Below are 16902 nucleotides of genomic sequence, written 5' to 3'. Positions count from 1 at the left end.
CACAACACAATCAATTCTATCCAGGGATTCATTGTTCCAATTACTAAGCCTCGTTCACTGCTGCAACAGTAAGGAGGGTCGACCGGAATCAGCCCCCACCAAACATTAATAGCAGCGCTGAATCCCAATCAGCTCATTGGCATTCTGTAGAGAGAGGGGATTCAAGCAGTGGTAGGAGAAACTGTTGCTGTCATCAGCTGATGTAGTGACCAGAGTGAGCGTGTAATAGCGATGAAGACAATGTGTGTTTAAGTACTGTAGCCTATATCATAAAAAAATAATAAAAAAAACGATCCAGAGAAACCAGCGAGGGAGGCGGAATTTCAATAGCTGCAGGCAGAAGTTATAAATCAAAGAATTGATCGGTTCAGCACTCGACATACATACACAGCCGCAATACATGGTTTAAATCGAGAATTAACAAGATGGACTGCCCCTTTTTCCCCTATGGAAAAGTGTGTTAAATGCATCAGTGCAGGATACACTATACACCATATGCCTGTTCCATGTTGCTATACAGTCAGGTCAGAGTTAACTGAATTACAGTGCTCATGTGACCGGGTTTGTGTAAGCTATGATTTCACAGGAGGGTGGGGCAGGTTGGGGATTAAAGTGGGAGTGTGTACAGGACATGACAGGTGTGTATATGTGCGTGCGTGTGTTTCAACTCAAATGTCATGTCTCTAAATCCAGCCTCCCTCCTGGGCATACTGAACAATCCCCAGGAGGGAAAGAGGAGGAAGTGACTGCATTCACAAATGCTCTGTTAAACATAACAGGCCAGATAAGTGATATTTAATCATTTCTTTTATACTGTATAATTTCACAGCACAACTTTACACAGGTCATAATGTGCACCAGAGTGATTAAATGCTCCCATTAAAACATTCTGTGTTTGGCTGTGTGCACAAACATCTAAGGTCTCATCCCTCATCTTTAATATTGCTCTGATCCACTCCACATTACATAAACACAGAGTTAGAGACTCACAATGTGATGCTGCAGCACTCAAGTGATTAGATCTGCTTATTTACTGTTGTATAATAACAGAATATATTGTATATATTGGAAATGCCCATATTTCTCAGTAAGATGCATTCACAAGTCAACGGGTGGTAATTTACAACAAGTTTCACTAAAACGAGCATGCAAGTGCCTTTTGGTGAAGAGTCTCTATTTTAATCGTTCATTAATCTGTTGAATTATTCATGTATTATCTGCTGGCAGGGGGTGGGTGGGAGGTTACCGCTGCCAGACTGAGAAGTATCAGAGAAAATTACTGTTGTCACTGTTCCTTTTAGTTAATGCTGTGTTACCATTTATAGGTAGGTATAAAATTGTATTTCCTGTGCACTCAATGCTTCTGACCAGGCCGTGAGATGTGGATTTAGGATGATTTGACACACGAAAACACACTAGGACACACACACCGCTCAGCTGCACCTCTTGCTGATATCACAAACTCCCTGTCAGCTGAAAATATGCTCCAGTCAGCAGAGCCTTAGCCCTATAGCAGCAGAAAAGCTTATTGGTGTCTCTTTGTCACTGTATTCCTCTTCCTTGCGGTCCCTCTGGGTTCTCAACACCTAATGAATACGTATTGAATAGCTTACTCACTCATTGTCATCCGCGCTCTACCGCGCTTCTTTTACTGGATGCCGGCCCACAAGCTGATGTGGATGGATGGTTTTAGTGGATGGTGGACAGACTTTGGTTCAGTTGTTTCAATATGGTGTCTCTTTACACTCTAAGTAAGAACATAAACCGAGGGAGAATTATATACCTTAGGAAACTACCTATAGTTCTCAATTTAGTCCTAAGGTACAGTCATTTGCACTTCCCCAGTATCTTTGTGCATCGCTCAATCATTAAAAAGCCAGAGGTATTTAAGGGCTTGTGACACCCTCTCCTGGCTGAATTGTGCAATCACAGGAGGAACCCAGTTAATGTGAGACTACAGTGTCTGTAAAGGTGTTTTATTCTCTTATGAAGCACTCAATGAAATACATTTTCTAAGAGAACATTATGTATTACTTGCTGCAAATAAACACTTTGTGCCAATAGACCTTTACCTCTAACTTCATGGCGTGTGTTTAACGTTTTACAGTCATGACCTTATCATAGTTAAGAATATATATTACATATCTATACTTGCAAACTTGTGGACTTAAAATGTTTCTCATCAACTGCTCATATCCTGCCTCTGAGCATCAAACTGTGTTTTAAGGCATTCAAAAACCCTAAAATGGTATTTTATGACAAGACACGATCTAAAAATATATACTGTGGCTGTACATAATGTGTCATTGGTACATACAGAAAAGTATCAAACGGAACCAAAGCACGTTTCCCCTGCTGAAACTGATCATATTTCAAGTAATGATCTGACTAAAGTATTTCAATATCGACTGTCTGAAAAACAACAAATTATTGAATTTGGATTTAACAAAAGCTCTGTGCAGGAAAAAAAATTGTATAAATTATAACTTTTAATTTGAAAGGTTTTATAAATTTCCCCCACAAATCATACCATCAGCATGTCAGCTGGTGGAGGTTTTAAAGGAATCTGACCGAGAGTGAACCTTTTAGCCTTGAACTGATTCAGTTCCTCTGGAGTCAGTGCACTCTCAGGTGAAAACAGACTGTCCGCTGCCCCACTGGCAGACCCGCCTCCTGCTGCAGGTGCAGCAGCATTTGTTCCAAACCCTCCACTCGTCTGTGCAAACAGGCTGCTGCTTCCTGCTGGTGTTTCAGCCCCAAAACCACTTCCAAATCCTCCCCCACTGTTCGCTGTGGAGGAGAAGCTAAAGCCTGAGGCAGAGCCGAATCCTGAAGCGGCGGCTGGCTTGTTGGTGGTCGGGGCAGCAAAGGAGAAACCTGAAGCTGAAGGAGCTGCAGGGGAACCAAACCCAGAGGGAGGCTGAGAAGGAGCTGCTATGGCACTACCGAAGCCTATTGAAGACGATGGTGCAGCTGAGGAACCGAATCCACCACCACCACTTGGAGCAGCAAAGCTGAAACTGCTGGCCTGCGCTGGTTCTGGTGCTGGAGCCCCAAAGCCTGCATGTTCAGACAGACATTAGAGATAACACAGGAGGAGGAGTGATTATTGATTTGATTGTGCAGTAGAATATTTAGACAGGACTTAAAAAAGCTACTTGTATGCATGTTGTTCAATTTTCTGTGAACTCAAATTTGGACACTCAACTGGACTCACAAACATGTGCTACATGTAGTCCAATAATCAGCTCAAGCATTGTTTTCATCAGAGATTAGGGAAATTTAAAGCAACTTTCTTGCAGAAAGTTAAATGATTTAATATTATACACAATCCTCATACTAGGCTATGGAATATAAAGCTCCAGCAAATACCTGGGCAACCTGGGATAAAAGGTTATATAATCTGCCAACCAGCACATCTAATGCTTACTACGGTAATTAACAGGTTTCATCTCTTTTTGCAATTACTATTATTGTTTGTCTGCCTGCTGGCCAGAATGGTTGTGTATGTGTTTTTTGTGTATATATATTTGTTTGCATTTGTCGTCACAGAGGCCACTGGCAATTTCGTTGTATTTTCTTTTACAATGACAATAAAGCTTCTATTCTATTTTTCATTTATGGTCACACTAGGTATTTCTGGTCTCTTCCGTCATTATTTTGTGAATCAGAATATTTCCGAAAATGTTGAATGACTACTTTTATACCGTTACAATCAAGCAACACTTTATCCTCACCTTTGTTTCCAAAGTCAGCTGTGGAGGATCCAAATCCAGAACCAAAGCCACTTGAGGATGTCTGAGGTGCTGGGTTCTTCAACTCTGCCAGCTGTGAGGAAATGAAGGAAAATAAATATGAGGAATGTTCACTGTATTTTAAAACATGAGATGAGAACACTGTTGCAGTGTGTGTGCATTTGTGCAACTTACCAAAGTTGCACGTGTGGCTGGATTCATGATCTTCAGTTCCTGGACTCTGCTTCTCCACTGGTTGATCAACTGAGTGACACCATTAATCTAAACACATAAGAGAGATTTTTCTTAGACTTTTACACATTAAAATCCCTGCAGTTTTTTACTTAACATGTGAACCAGCACTCGATAAATTCAAGATCATGTGACAAACACAGTGGTATATATTCAATTTACTTATATAATACTTTTGATGCAGGGGAAAGAAGAAATTCCGATTCACAGCAACTACTGTAGTACCCCCGTGACCTCTTGACCTCTGAAGACACATGTAAAGAACAACTTAAAGCAACACTCACGTAGCCCTGCAGATCTCCTGAAACTCTTGCGGAGTAATACTCCAGCCTCAGCTCCTCTGGAGAGAGATCAGGGAAACCTAAAAAAAAAAAAAAAAAGATTTATTGGTGATTTATAAAAAAGAAAAAAAGTTATAATTCACAGCAACAAATGACTTGAAAATCATGAAATAAATATATTTTTGAAGCTGACCTGTCAACAGTGTCTTGGCATTTGAATAACACGAGAAGCACCACTGCCGTGAACTCTCCCAAATCTCCATGTCAGCCTGAATGATCTCCCTGGGTGATCAAGAGACAGTCATCGCATATTAATTAACTTCTCATCACAATCAAACATTCATGGTTTAAAAAAACACAAAAACAAACAAACAATGAAACTCACAGTTTTTTGTCACCGTCATCTTCGTCACCAGCTGGTCCTCCTCCTCTTCCCCCCCTGTCAAAATTGCTGGGAGAGTTCAGCGCTGAAAATCTATTAAAGCTGAAGTCTGAGCTCCTCACGTTGTCTCTTCTCCCTCCACCTCCTCCTTGGCCCCAGTCATTCCCTCCTCCTCCACCTCCTCTTCCTCCTCCTCCTCTACCCCAGTCAGCTCCTCCACCTCCACCTCCACCTCCTCCTCTACCCCAGTCAGCTCCTCCACCTCCTCCTCCTCCTCTACCCCAGTCAGCTCCTCCCCCTCCACCTCCACCTCCTCCTCTACCCCAGTCAGCTCCTCCACCTCCACCTCCTCCTCTACCCCAGTCAGCTCCTCCACCTCCACCTCCGCCTCCTCTGGAGCCCCAGTCATCACTTCCATGAGACGAGAAGGATGAAGGCTGGATATAGCCTCCTTTCTGCTGGTTCGGATTCACCCAAACTCTGTTCCCAAACCCTAAAATGCACATGCAAAACAATCCGAGTCAATGTCAAGAGAAAAAGGGAGTTTATGAAGCACGGTTACGGTCATTCCTTTTACCTATTGTAACGCCACCAGTTCAACTTCTGTCTACTCTAAAGCATGGCTGTCCATGTTTTATGTTCAGTGTTTCTTTATCAGAACTGGGTGTCTGAAGATAGTGAATGCCTTCGACAGAGGGAAAATCACTATGAGATATTCTTATGATTCATAAATAAAATTAACAGCAAAATGATTTTACTAACTAACTGTTACATTTAGCCAGCTATGTATGTGTTTGTTTACTAATGGTGCCTTTCACACACAAAACAACCAGGATACAACGTTTCATCAGTGTGTAGCCTATATATCACACACAACAACTGGACGTTTTTTCTGAGCTGATAATTATAAAATGAAGTATTTGTTTTCCCACCGAGGTTTTTCTAAACCTATGATCTAATATAGTGTCGTAAAACTGCCTGGGTAACTTTACTATGAAATAGCTGTACAGTGGGTAATTATGCACTCTGACGTAATTATTTGTTGAAACTTTTTGTTCAAGTAAAATACTTCAGTGGACCTGCTAGCTACAAAGCAGTGACCCATAACCTAAAGTTCACAAACCAATAAAACAAGAGTGAAGGACAAACAAAATTGAACTTCCACCTCGTCTGAGCTCTGTTTCCACGGACGGACCCGCTACCGAAAAACTACACTTTGATAAAAACTTGAGCTTTTATCAAAGTTTAGACCATATTATTTACCTCCTCCTCCACCACCTCCTCCTCTGGGCTGCTGCTGACCGCCGGAGCGGCTGTAGTTGTTGTTGTATCCTCCTCCACCTCCTCCTCCTCCTCCTCCTCCTCCTCCTCCTCCTCCTCCTCCACCACCTCCACCTCCTCGGTTTCCTCCCCTCGGGTGCTCATTCCAACATTTATCGCCGTAACGACAACGGCCCTGTAGGAAAAAGTTGCACACCGGCATGTTTCACTCGCTGCTGGTTGTGTGAAGTGTTTCTCTCCCTCCCGCTCTGCGCAATGTTTTCCTGCGACTCACAACGACGCTGCGGCGACGGCGGCGCACGCTCCGGTCGCAGCAGATTGACGTCAGAGTTGAACGCAGCGGAGTTGGTAACCAGCGGCAACAGCGACCCCGCGTGGCAGTGCAGTGAGCCTGCAGTGACCCGAGGTGTTGAGGTGAGTGAAAGAAGAAAATCCATTCATCAGTTGTTCCCTCCACCGTGTTTCCAGGAGCAGGGGCCAGAGTTTCATTATGTGTCATGTCTACACCATTGAAGATATCATCGGTGGCAAACTGTGTTCTTTGAGGATTGGTTATTTTTGTTCTTCTTGTTGAGTTGTAGTAAAAGGCAACTGGACTTATTCTCTTATTTCTCTTATCTCTTCTTATTTTTATTCATTTCTGTGAGGTGTTTTGTGTCTCTTTGCTGTCATTTTATTTTCAATCTTTGCTGAGCATAAGATTTGTTCCCTGACTCAAATATAAGATGGGTTAGTTCGGCATGTGAAACAAATAAAAGCCTGGGTTTCTTTTTTTTAATTTTATTTAACCTTTATTATAACAGGGTAGATCCAGATTTGACTGTAATTTGTCTGAGGTCTTTTCATTTTGATCAAGCAATATTACATATTACTTAATCCAGAGGGCCCACTGACTTCTCAGGCCCCAGGGCCTGTTGTTATCCAGTCTTCTAACATTTTTTGCATTTTTGCATTTGTATTTGCACCTAATAAGGTGGCACCCAGGAGCATGAACCAATAATAATAAGCAGTGACAGATGCAGCAAATAGTTCCAGAGGGTTTAATCATTTATGCTCTGTGAACACATGCACACACTATAATGTCAGAAGCTCTAACCAGCCATGAGTGGAAACACCTGTTTGCATGTGCTGTATGACATAGACATGTAACTCTACAGAGGTGAGCACAATACAATACATACCAGACATATATGCATTTAAAACGTATGAGGAACTATGAAAAAAAAAGATTGATGATTAATTATTCATCAACTTTATTCAACAGCTGGTCTTATGAATCTTGAAATTGTTTATCATATTCAAGACAAAATGCAGAACTTAACTCCAAAAGTAAACACTTTCCAGTGGACTTAATATTTGCAATTTCCATAAGACAAAGTTAAAAGCGCTGATAAAGGTATGACACAGACAAAGCTTTAAACACAAAGATTTGTATTCATATATGATAAAGTAAAGCTTTTTTTCAAATAGCAATAAATTACAATCTCATCTGACAAATAGAAAAGTGGCCTTTGCAAAGACAGCTTCATAAAAGTATTGTTCATATATTAACACAAATAATCTTCATTATAAACTTTAGTTCTTCATTTTGACGTAATTAACAATAGTATTTAAGGCAATAGACTGACTATTAGCTTCACTTAGAATCATTATCTGGCAATAAGAGGCAAGCAACACTTGTGCATTTTGTCTGTGGGTCAAATTCCACATTTTGCTGTTGCTGTGAAAAACATGCAATCTATGACACATGAATGTCATAGAATGAAAAAAGAAATACGATCAGTTTTCAGCTTTTTTCTGAACTTATTAAAGGACAAGACACATTTTCATGGTGAGGCTAAACTTAATAAATAAAAATATAACTGGATTTATACTAAACAATAAGTTGTTGCATAAAATATATAGAGTTTTTTTTAATATATAAAAACATAAAGCTTGATAAAAAATATAAAGGAAAATATAAAGAAACTAAATTCTTTGTATATAAAAAAATATCAAGCAGCATATATATGGTATACTTTAAAGTAAAGAAAGAAATCGACAAAATATCGTCCGTGAGAAAGTGTGCATGCATACACTCCCACTACTTCAGCCCATTGCACAGCAAAGACAGGCCCCGTGTGCTGAGGCAGAGGACCAGAGGCAGAGCTCCTGCTTCACCTCCTGTCTCCATCCACAGCCTGTTAGTGTCTCTCTTCAGCGTAACACTGGTGGAGCTGAGCAGCTGCTCTGCCTGTTGGAAAGTTTGGTTGTCCTGCAGCGGGACAGGAAGCTGCTGGATGGAGAGATGGCCACTGCTCTCCTTTAACCTGCACATCTGGTGAGGAAGATAAATAGACAGATGGATAACAGCTCCTTATTGTCATCGTTTTAAAGTTTATATCTAAAGCTTCCTGATGGAATGGCTCAACATTTTGGGGGAATACACTTATTTGCTTTACACAATGTGATCTGTAGGCTACCTCATGTTTGAGCATTTAATATGAAGCTACAGCTAGGAGCGTTATTAATCCCTTTGGGGATTAATACAGTAATTCATATTCTTAGTTAGCATAGCTTTGCATAAGGTTGGAAACAGTTGAAACAGTTTGCCTGGGTGGAGCTGACAACTCCAGGCAATCACCAAAAACCGTTTGTATAAATTAAAACAAATGAGAGCACTGACAGTGAGAACTTAAGAGTTGCTGCAAAAAACCAGGCTTGATGTTTTCTCCTGTATGCTAAGCTGCTACGCTAACAGGCTGCTGTATCTTCATGTTTACTGCACAGATCTGGGATTCATATCAATCTAACCTAACTCTCAGCAAGAAAGCTAACATATTCCTAAAACATTCAACATTTCCTTTAAAACAAAGCAAAATTCTCAACAGTGATCAATTTCAAGATGGACGAAGAGTGAAACAAAGCTAACTGACCAGTGTGTTGAAAGCCAGCAGGAAATCAGCAGGGCTCTCACTCAGGAGGCGCAGGGTTTCATCAGGCAGCTCTACAGGAGCAAAACACACAATGAGATGAAAATGTAGAGAGGAATCTATGGAGTAGCACCTACTGCTGTGTGCTGCTCAGAGCACTGTGTTGTGTTTCCTCTCACCTTCCATGGCACTGACCAACAGATGAGTTGCGTTCAGCTTAGCAGTGCCAGCAAACTGCCTGCACTCGCTACGACCGTCTATGCTGAGTTGGTCCATTTCTGCCATGACGAGTGAGTCAGCTCTGCACAACTTCTCCAGCTGACAGCAGGAAAACAGAGTAAACGGAGCAGTTATTACCAAAGACCTGTCATAGGTTTTTAGCTTCAATGTAACTGTCTAGGATGGAATAAACAGTGGTTCTGGGAGAGTCTGTCCTTTTGAGTTAGTTTACTTGTCCAGGAGAGATGAGCCCACATCCTGGTGTGGTGTCTTAAAAGCTATAGGGTAATTACATTGTGTCACTCACCTCACACTGCAGGTACGAGACAGCAGTTCTGTCCCTCATTGTCTCCTGTAGTCTCTTGAACAAGGCATGTCTAGTGGCCTGGTCGAGCTCTGCCAGTGGAGACAAGTCCATCTCCTCTGATCCTGTCAGTGGGGGAAGGATAGCACATGAGATTTGAAGCTGAAGCTACACTGACATAATATCTGATTAACTTAAAAAATCAAAATATTAACTCCAAATATGATGCACATTATATTCAATGTATGTTTGTAAACTGAAAGAAATTGATTTCCAAAGTCCATGGTTGTGTGTAGTTTTGATCCAGGTTTTTGCTTACATTTCAGACCAAATCACAAATCATCATTTCAACAGTTCATTTCATAGAATCCACAATGTTATTTGTCTATGGGAGAAAAGGAACCTACAATACGTTCTCTCATTTCACTTCCTCAAAAAATGTGGGGTGTTGACGATATTTGAATAACTGGTATTGGTCATCAACAGTGTCCTAGCGAAATGTTGGCGTGAATTATCACAAACCGTTTTGCAATGCTGGACTGTTATCCCCATTGAACTTGCCATCCACAACACAGGAGGAATCAATGGACGGAGAGTCGGACTCAAATCCTCCTTTTGCTCCAGATTGTAGGCATATGTCTAAAAATACACACAACATGAAAGGTAAACGCAGAGAAAAGAGAAACATGTGAAATGGCAGGCACAAACGCACACTGACCTGATGTACAACATACAACCATAATAGAGAAATGAGCTTGTGATTAATCACTCACACGCCCTTGAACTCACCATAGTCTCCATTCTTTTTAATCTCTAGTTCCAGGATGCTGTACGCAATGACGGTATCAGAGGGGATCTCCAAAGAAACATCACTGTCCATCTCAATTTTGTTAGTGTCCTTCATAAACACCTGAGGATGCACATATAAACAAATATACACATATAAATATACCCTATTACATTTACAACAACAAACACATGTTAATACCCAGTGTTTCCCCAGTGACCTGCAGGGGCTGGTCTTCCATGGTGGCACCTGCCCCCCTGTAACCCCCCACCCCCACCCCCACCCGGTCATGACTTTTGATAATGTAAGTCATTGTGTAAAACAATTTACCACTGTTATGTTATGTCACTGTAAAGAGCTATAAGCAATAACTTCTGACTAAGGCTCAGCTGTGTACAGCAAACATCCCATTTGTAGGAAATAAAATGGTGTAAGATTGTTATTGTTCTTAATTTCACCATTTGAGTGATGCTTGTTCTGGTTTTTCTGCATACGTTGACTGATTGTGACACAAAATACTGAGATGTTTGTACAGAGCCGAGCTCTAAGAGTATAAGATATTGATGTTCACTTTAAGAATTTATTGTGTTACTTATTCTGCTAAGACTTCTTATCTACAAAATAGAGTTGGTTATCAATTGACTATAATTTTAAGATTGACAAGTGAAAAATGAAAAGGTCATAGGCATCTTCCTTACAATGTGGCCAAAAAAAGCAAGATGAAGACATTCTGTAAATAATGTGTAGCTGTACAATATAAATATTCAAGTGAGCAATCAATCTTCATTTTTTCACTTTTGGGTGCCCCCCCCCCCCAGATTCACTGTTGTTACCCCCTGTGCCCCCCACCAGAAAATACTCTACTCCGCCCCTGCTGACCTGAAGAGAGCTCCCCAGGATGTCCAGCAGCCCAAGCACTCCCTTGAAGATGCACTGCTCCTTCTTCGTCTGGGTGATGGAGCAGGAGTTGGTGGTGATGATCCTCTCCTTCACTATTCCGAGTACATCAGCCCGCTTCTCCAGCTGCCGCACCAGCTGGTGCTGCATGTCCACCAGCCTAGAGAAAACACAAGCATGACTTCATCTACACAGCTGCCTGCATGTGTGGAAGGGACGGATCAGGTAAAGACTGAGTGCGGTGTATTCAAGACTTATAAAATGACTGACCTCTGTAGCTGTGGTTAAGTCTTCCCATGACACACCGATCTGAGGAATCAAATGTCTGATGTCCAACTACATCTTTAAACCGTTCGCCTCATCAATAATTAAGTCATTATCCTGTCACCTACTTCTGAGGAACTTCCATGAGCAATCACTATGAAAGGGAATTATTTATCACCTGTTTCTGGAGTCATGTAACAGCTTCTTCACATCCAGCTCCTCTTTTTTCAGCTTGCCAAAACACGACTGGAGCTTGGAAGTACCCAACCCCTCAAGTCCCACACTGACAGAGCCAGCCACGGTGCCTAGTTTCCCGGAGAGTTCGTCCCCAAACGTCCCCTTGTAGGTCAGGAAGTCTGTCTCTATCAGTCCTGATGAGACATACTGTATTGTGTCAGATGTACAAGAGGGTATTGCATGGGGATAATAAACATTTATGTGGCTTTATTTGTGGATGCACAGCTACGTACCAGGGCTGAGGTCTTTGTCGCCCAGCAACAAGTCGCTGAGGGTGAAATCTGTTGGTTGGTACTTGGGCCTTTGCCAGAACCAGAAGCGGTTGCGTTTGACAACAAGTGCCATGGAAACCAGCTTTTTGGAGTCATTTACTCGTGACACGTGGATGAGGCTTCCCTCCGGGTCAATCTGATGGACAAAGTTGGCAGTGGCCTTGGAAAACATGGCTTCAGTGGATGAGGGCTGCAGACAGCTGGAAGAGGGAGAGAGAGACATTAAAGGCTTCAATTTGAGTTTATATTCTACACTGGAAGCACTGAGAGCAAAGAGAAGAGCTCTGAAGTGATCTCACTAAAAGACTTAGGGTGATTTCCCCGTTGGTATTCTCCCTAGATTTCCCCCTCTCGATCAAGTTTATGTAAGTTTGACAAGTACCAGTAAGGCCAACAGCTCCAGGAAGGGTGTGTGGGTGAGCACTATGTAACCCCAAACCTCTCTGTGTCCGCCAACCACCTGTAGGCAGTGACTCACAAGGAGTAAAGGAAGTTCCCCATAGTAAACATATTTTGTTTAACCAAAAAGGCACATGCAAACCTGTACACACACACAGACACACACAGACACACACACCTCAGTGCCCTAATTCTTACTGGCTCAGTTTTCATAGCTTAAATATTTAAAGTAATCAGGCGTAAAAAGGATTTGTGCTGCTGTGAGGGAATGGACAGAGGGAGACCAGAAGAAAGTCTGAGCTGTGTCCGTGCTGGTTTGAGTTGTGCTCAAGTTCAAATTGAAAAAATGTGATGTTGGCTGAGGGACTGAGAAAGAAGCCAAGCACCAGAGAAAAATAAATGTAAAACAGGAGGAGATCTCTGAACAAAATCAAGAACGCCTCCACCCACTCCAAACAACATCACAAACTCCCCTCTTCTTGCCGTAGTTTCAGTCTGTTGAGTCATTTGGTTTAAATAACTAAAGCATTACCGTAACATCGATGGGGTTTTGTTTAAACCCTCAAACTCAAACTCCCACAGCTCAAATAGGCTATGCAGCTTCTAAATATTTTATACTTCTTTTGTTAGGAAACTAAAGGGGGGGTGATTGTAAGGAACCTTTTTGACCAGTACATGTGGTCTAGCTGGCATCTATAGGGTTTATGTGTGACCAAAGTGTGGAAGCCTGTGTTTGTCCAGTCAAGACTAATACAGTGGTTGTTTATACCATAAAGTAAATACCTTACAGAAAAGTATTGAACAGCCTGATACATAGCAATACACATCAGTGATCCACTGAGCCGAAGTGAACTAATAAACAGATGGAAAATTACAGTGGTCAAGCCCCCCACAAGACACACACACACACACACGTGCCAGAGAGCGGCACTTCCCGGCAGCCCACTTATTCCAACATACCAGTCCGCTCTGCGCGTGCCTGCACAGTGACCTCAACTGCGCACAAGCTTTAAGAAGAACGCGTGATTCTGATTATGAAAATTCAATTTTAAAAATAGGGCAAAAAAGTGGAGAACATCATGTTTTCCCCCGAAAAACACAACAAACCGACCATGTTGTTTGGCTCGAGTGAACCCACACTTGTATATTTGAGTTGTTTATTGTCTCCTATAGTATTTAAAGATGTCTCTTACCTCCAAAAGGCTTACAAACAACTCTATGAAGATGACTTCAAGTCGTGTACGATCTGAGATCCTGTTGGTCCAGTTCTCACTCCTGGATCGTCACTTCAGGTTCCCATGCGTAAAAGTAGACCAAGATGTCCAGACGCGGGGCAGAAGTGTCTTTCACGGTGTTGATGGTTAACAGTGAGGCAGAGCAGTGACGGCAGCAGAGGATATAGCAGTGATACTGACAGTGTGGGGTCAGAGCTGCTGTGGCTCAGTGGTGGGACTGTACGGTTCTCCACATGACCCTCCCACTCTCACTGCAGACTTAATTATGATCAGAACTCTTGTCTTTGCGTGTGCGCGCGAGTGTGTTTCAGGACAAGAGCAGACTTGCCTCTATGGTTTTCTTTTTTATCTCACTAAAATACAACCTACACATGTTTGCAAATGAGGAATTTTTGATTCATTTTTGCTGCACACTGCTGAAGTGGTTTGTCACACTTACCACACCACATCCTCAAGCCTCTGCAGTTTTTTTCCCCCTGACTTTTTTTTTTTTCTTTTGGCCTATATTGCCTAAATATACATATATATTTTTTTGCCACATTGGCATATTTTTGTTTATTAAAATAAACAAAAATACAATGATCCCCTCAAAGGTCTCTTTGCATATTACAGTATTCCACAAACATAAACATCTCTTTGCATATTGCTAACAAAAATGTCTTCACACAACCATTTTTGTATATTATTCTCCAAAAATAAATGCCACTAAATTTTTCAACTTAGACTTTGTTGGTGGTTTTGTCACAACATCTGCCCCCATTTGTTCTGTTGGACAATAGTCTAGCATTACTACATTGCCATCATTAACAGCTTACCTTACAAAATGATATTTTATGGCAACATGTTTATTATACATTTTATGATACAATAACCCGTTGTACTACGTCTGTCAGTCTCATGTTCCCAATTTGCATCACTGAATGCTTCCAATCCAAGTACCCCATTGTCACTCTTTCTGTAACACAACAGCTTTTCCTTTGTGCCATTTAGGTAAGTACATGTTTTACAGTCGGCCATTGCTGTCCAGCTGGCTCAGAAAGGTACTGTGAAAGTTTACTCACTACATAACTCAGATCTGGTCTGGTACATGTTGATAAGTAGATCAAGCTGCCCACAGCCTCCCTGTACTTCCTGACATCACTCATTACCTCTGCATTGTCAAGCTTTGGCTCACATTGCTCGTGGCTTGCAATCTTGCATGTCAAACCTGTTACGTCTTTTCTCAACATACCTCTCCTGTGACATTTTTACACAGTGATCACTTTGCTGAAAATCAAAATTAAACTTAGCAATGAGCATTTCTTTGACATTCATCATCACGTTGTCATCACTGGCTGCAATAACCAGGTCATCAACCCATAATCAGCACTTTTTGAACTTCTGTTTCTCTGGTGTACACACAGTGATCAGCAGGATTCTGAGTAAATATAGATTCTCACTCATGCAACATTCTGTTCGAGTTTCTACCTGATTGTTTTAAACCATACAGTGACTTTTCCAGTTTACACACCAACATTTCACCTTTGTCAGATGTGACTTCATAACCTTCTGGTTGTGTCATATAGATCTCAAAACCTATTGGAGCATGTAGATAAGCGGTTTTGACATCCATCTGATGTAAAATCAGGTTCTCTTGTGCCGCTTTTTGCATTAACACTCGTATGTTTTTCAGGTTAGCAGTGGGCGAAAAAGTCTCATCATGATCTACACCCTGCTTCTGACTGTATCCTTTGGCTACATAACATGCCTTGAATTTGTTGGACCTATCTGCATTGGTTTTTAGGGCATATACCCATGTACCCCCACTGCTTTCCTATCCTCTGGGAGTGTGGTCAAGGTAAATGTGTTGTTGTCATTAAGTGATTCTGTTTCCTCATCCATTGCACTAGACCATTCTCTTGAGTGAGGTGAGGTCACAGCTTCACTAATGTGAGACACCAACCTGTAACAGTAATCTATGGTCATCTGTACTTGGTCATCACTTGCCACACTTACATAATCACCAAAGTAGGCTGGTCTCTTCCTCATTCTAGAGGGTTAACGTCTGGTCTCCTGTTTGATTGGTTGTGCTTGTGCCTGGCTCTCCTGAGGCCCAACTGTCGGGGCCGGCTTCTGCTCCTGTGTCTGTCCTGTCGGTAAGAGAGGGAGAGTTCGTCTGGTCCTGTCAACCCGCCTCAGTACCTCAAAATCATCATCAGCAGGCATTTCTGTCTGTGTCTCTTGCTCTGCGGTGGTTGGGGTCACACACTTATCTAGCCTGTGTTTCTGCACTTCACCACTGCTGGGATAGTAGCCTATACTAAATAGGCTGGGCTATTTTTGTCATACCCAACAAAAATCCCTTTGTCACACCTTGGATCTAGTTTTCGTTGATCTTGTCTGTAGGCGTAACACACTGTCCCTGTCTTCCTGTCAGCATGAAATAAGGGGCTCTACTTTCGTGAACTAGGTGCAGGCGGAGCGGATCAGGCCTGCGCCTCGCCTTCGCTTCGCCAACGGGGAGTGGTCAGGAGCAGATTGCGATTTTCCTTCGAAACGCAGCGGAGCGCATCCCGCCTACTTCCCTCCCACCGGCGCAAATGGCATAGAGGGAGGAGAGAAGGCGTGGAGTGGGTTTGACACAGCCGAGTCAGATCTTCACCAATCAAATGTGCTCCTCTCCTCGCCTTTAAATCCGCCGCGCGCGCAAGGCGGACGTTTGATTTCACCGTGGAAGAGAAGATTTGAATCAGCACCTACAGATTACAGCATAGACATTCAGCACATCTATATCGATTGTCCCGTCACACTGATGACAGATCAAAGGCTGCACAGATGAAAGATGAGGATGGATTACTGCTGTGTTGACACTACAGGATTATCTGCTATATTTATGTATTTACTTATTGATTTATTGAGCCGCATCGTCACGCGACCATAACAAATAAAACTGAAAACAAATAAACTATCATCTCTCACAGCAAACCACAATCAGCCTGGCATCATAGTGAGCAGATATTCACATCTCCATCTCAGGTAAATTCTAAAGAAAAAAGAAAAAGAGTGACGCTCCGCCATGCATCCGTTACGCACAGCTGTTTGTTTATGTGTGATCTGTGCACACGTATTTAAATATAGGTTACTAAATATGAGTGTCTTTATTCATGGAAAAGGGGTGTGTGTGTTTTGTTTTTTGTTTTTTTTTACTGGGCAACAGCTCTCAATCTGTCAGAGCAAGTGAGACGGGAGGAAACTGATGTTCTGGTCCGGTCCAAGCTGGCAGTGTCCGGTCGCGCGAACAGACCTCACGGGCTGATGATGCAAAAGTAGTCTGGGAGGGAGGAGGTTATGATGTTATCCAGGTCTATCTATCTATCTATCTATCTATCTATCTATCTATCTATCTATCTATCTATCTATCTATCTATCTATCTATCTATCTATCTATCTATCTATCTATCTATCTA

The 16902-nt window shown here is 42.1% G+C and overlaps 2 protein-coding genes across 2 annotated transcripts; both read right to left on the bottom strand.

Moving 5' to 3' along the window:
• Positions 1-2471: 2471 nt before the first annotated feature.
• On the bottom strand, positions 2472-6227 carry nup42 (nucleoporin 42). Its single transcript, XM_085792175.1, has 8 exons — positions 5925-6227; positions 4954-5142; positions 4653-4827; positions 4461-4549; positions 4271-4347; positions 3930-4016; positions 3738-3828; positions 2472-3060 (listed from the first exon to the last, which is right to left on the bottom strand). Exons 1-8 carry the CDS (start codon positions 6130-6132, stop codon positions 2525-2527), a joined length of 1452 nt encoding a protein of 483 aa, XP_085648301.1. The 5' UTR covers positions 6133-6227; the 3' UTR covers positions 2472-2524.
• Positions 6228-7804: 1577 nt separating this feature from the next.
• On the bottom strand, positions 7805-13574 carry LOC146979039 (gasdermin-E-like). The gene is made up of 10 exons (XM_085792174.1): positions 13415-13574; positions 11784-12022; positions 11492-11684; positions 11032-11209; positions 10155-10275; positions 9888-10004; positions 9369-9490; positions 9022-9160; positions 8846-8916; positions 7805-8247 (listed from the first exon to the last, which is right to left on the bottom strand). The coding sequence occupies exons 2-10, from the start codon at positions 11992-11994 to the stop codon at positions 8014-8016; spliced, it is 1386 nt and encodes a 461-aa protein (XP_085648300.1). The 5' UTR covers positions 11995-12022; positions 13415-13574; the 3' UTR covers positions 7805-8013.
• Positions 13575-16902: the final 3328 nt, after the last annotated feature.

Source organism: Trachurus japonicus, chromosome 11, assembly GCF_045865225.1.
Source record: "Trachurus japonicus isolate A0001 chromosome 11, Traja_1.0".
NCBI lineage: Eukaryota > Metazoa > Chordata > Actinopteri > Carangiformes > Carangidae > Trachurus > Trachurus japonicus.
Note: the sequence above shows the minus strand (reverse complement) of the source record. Positions and strands in the feature narration are given on the sequence as shown.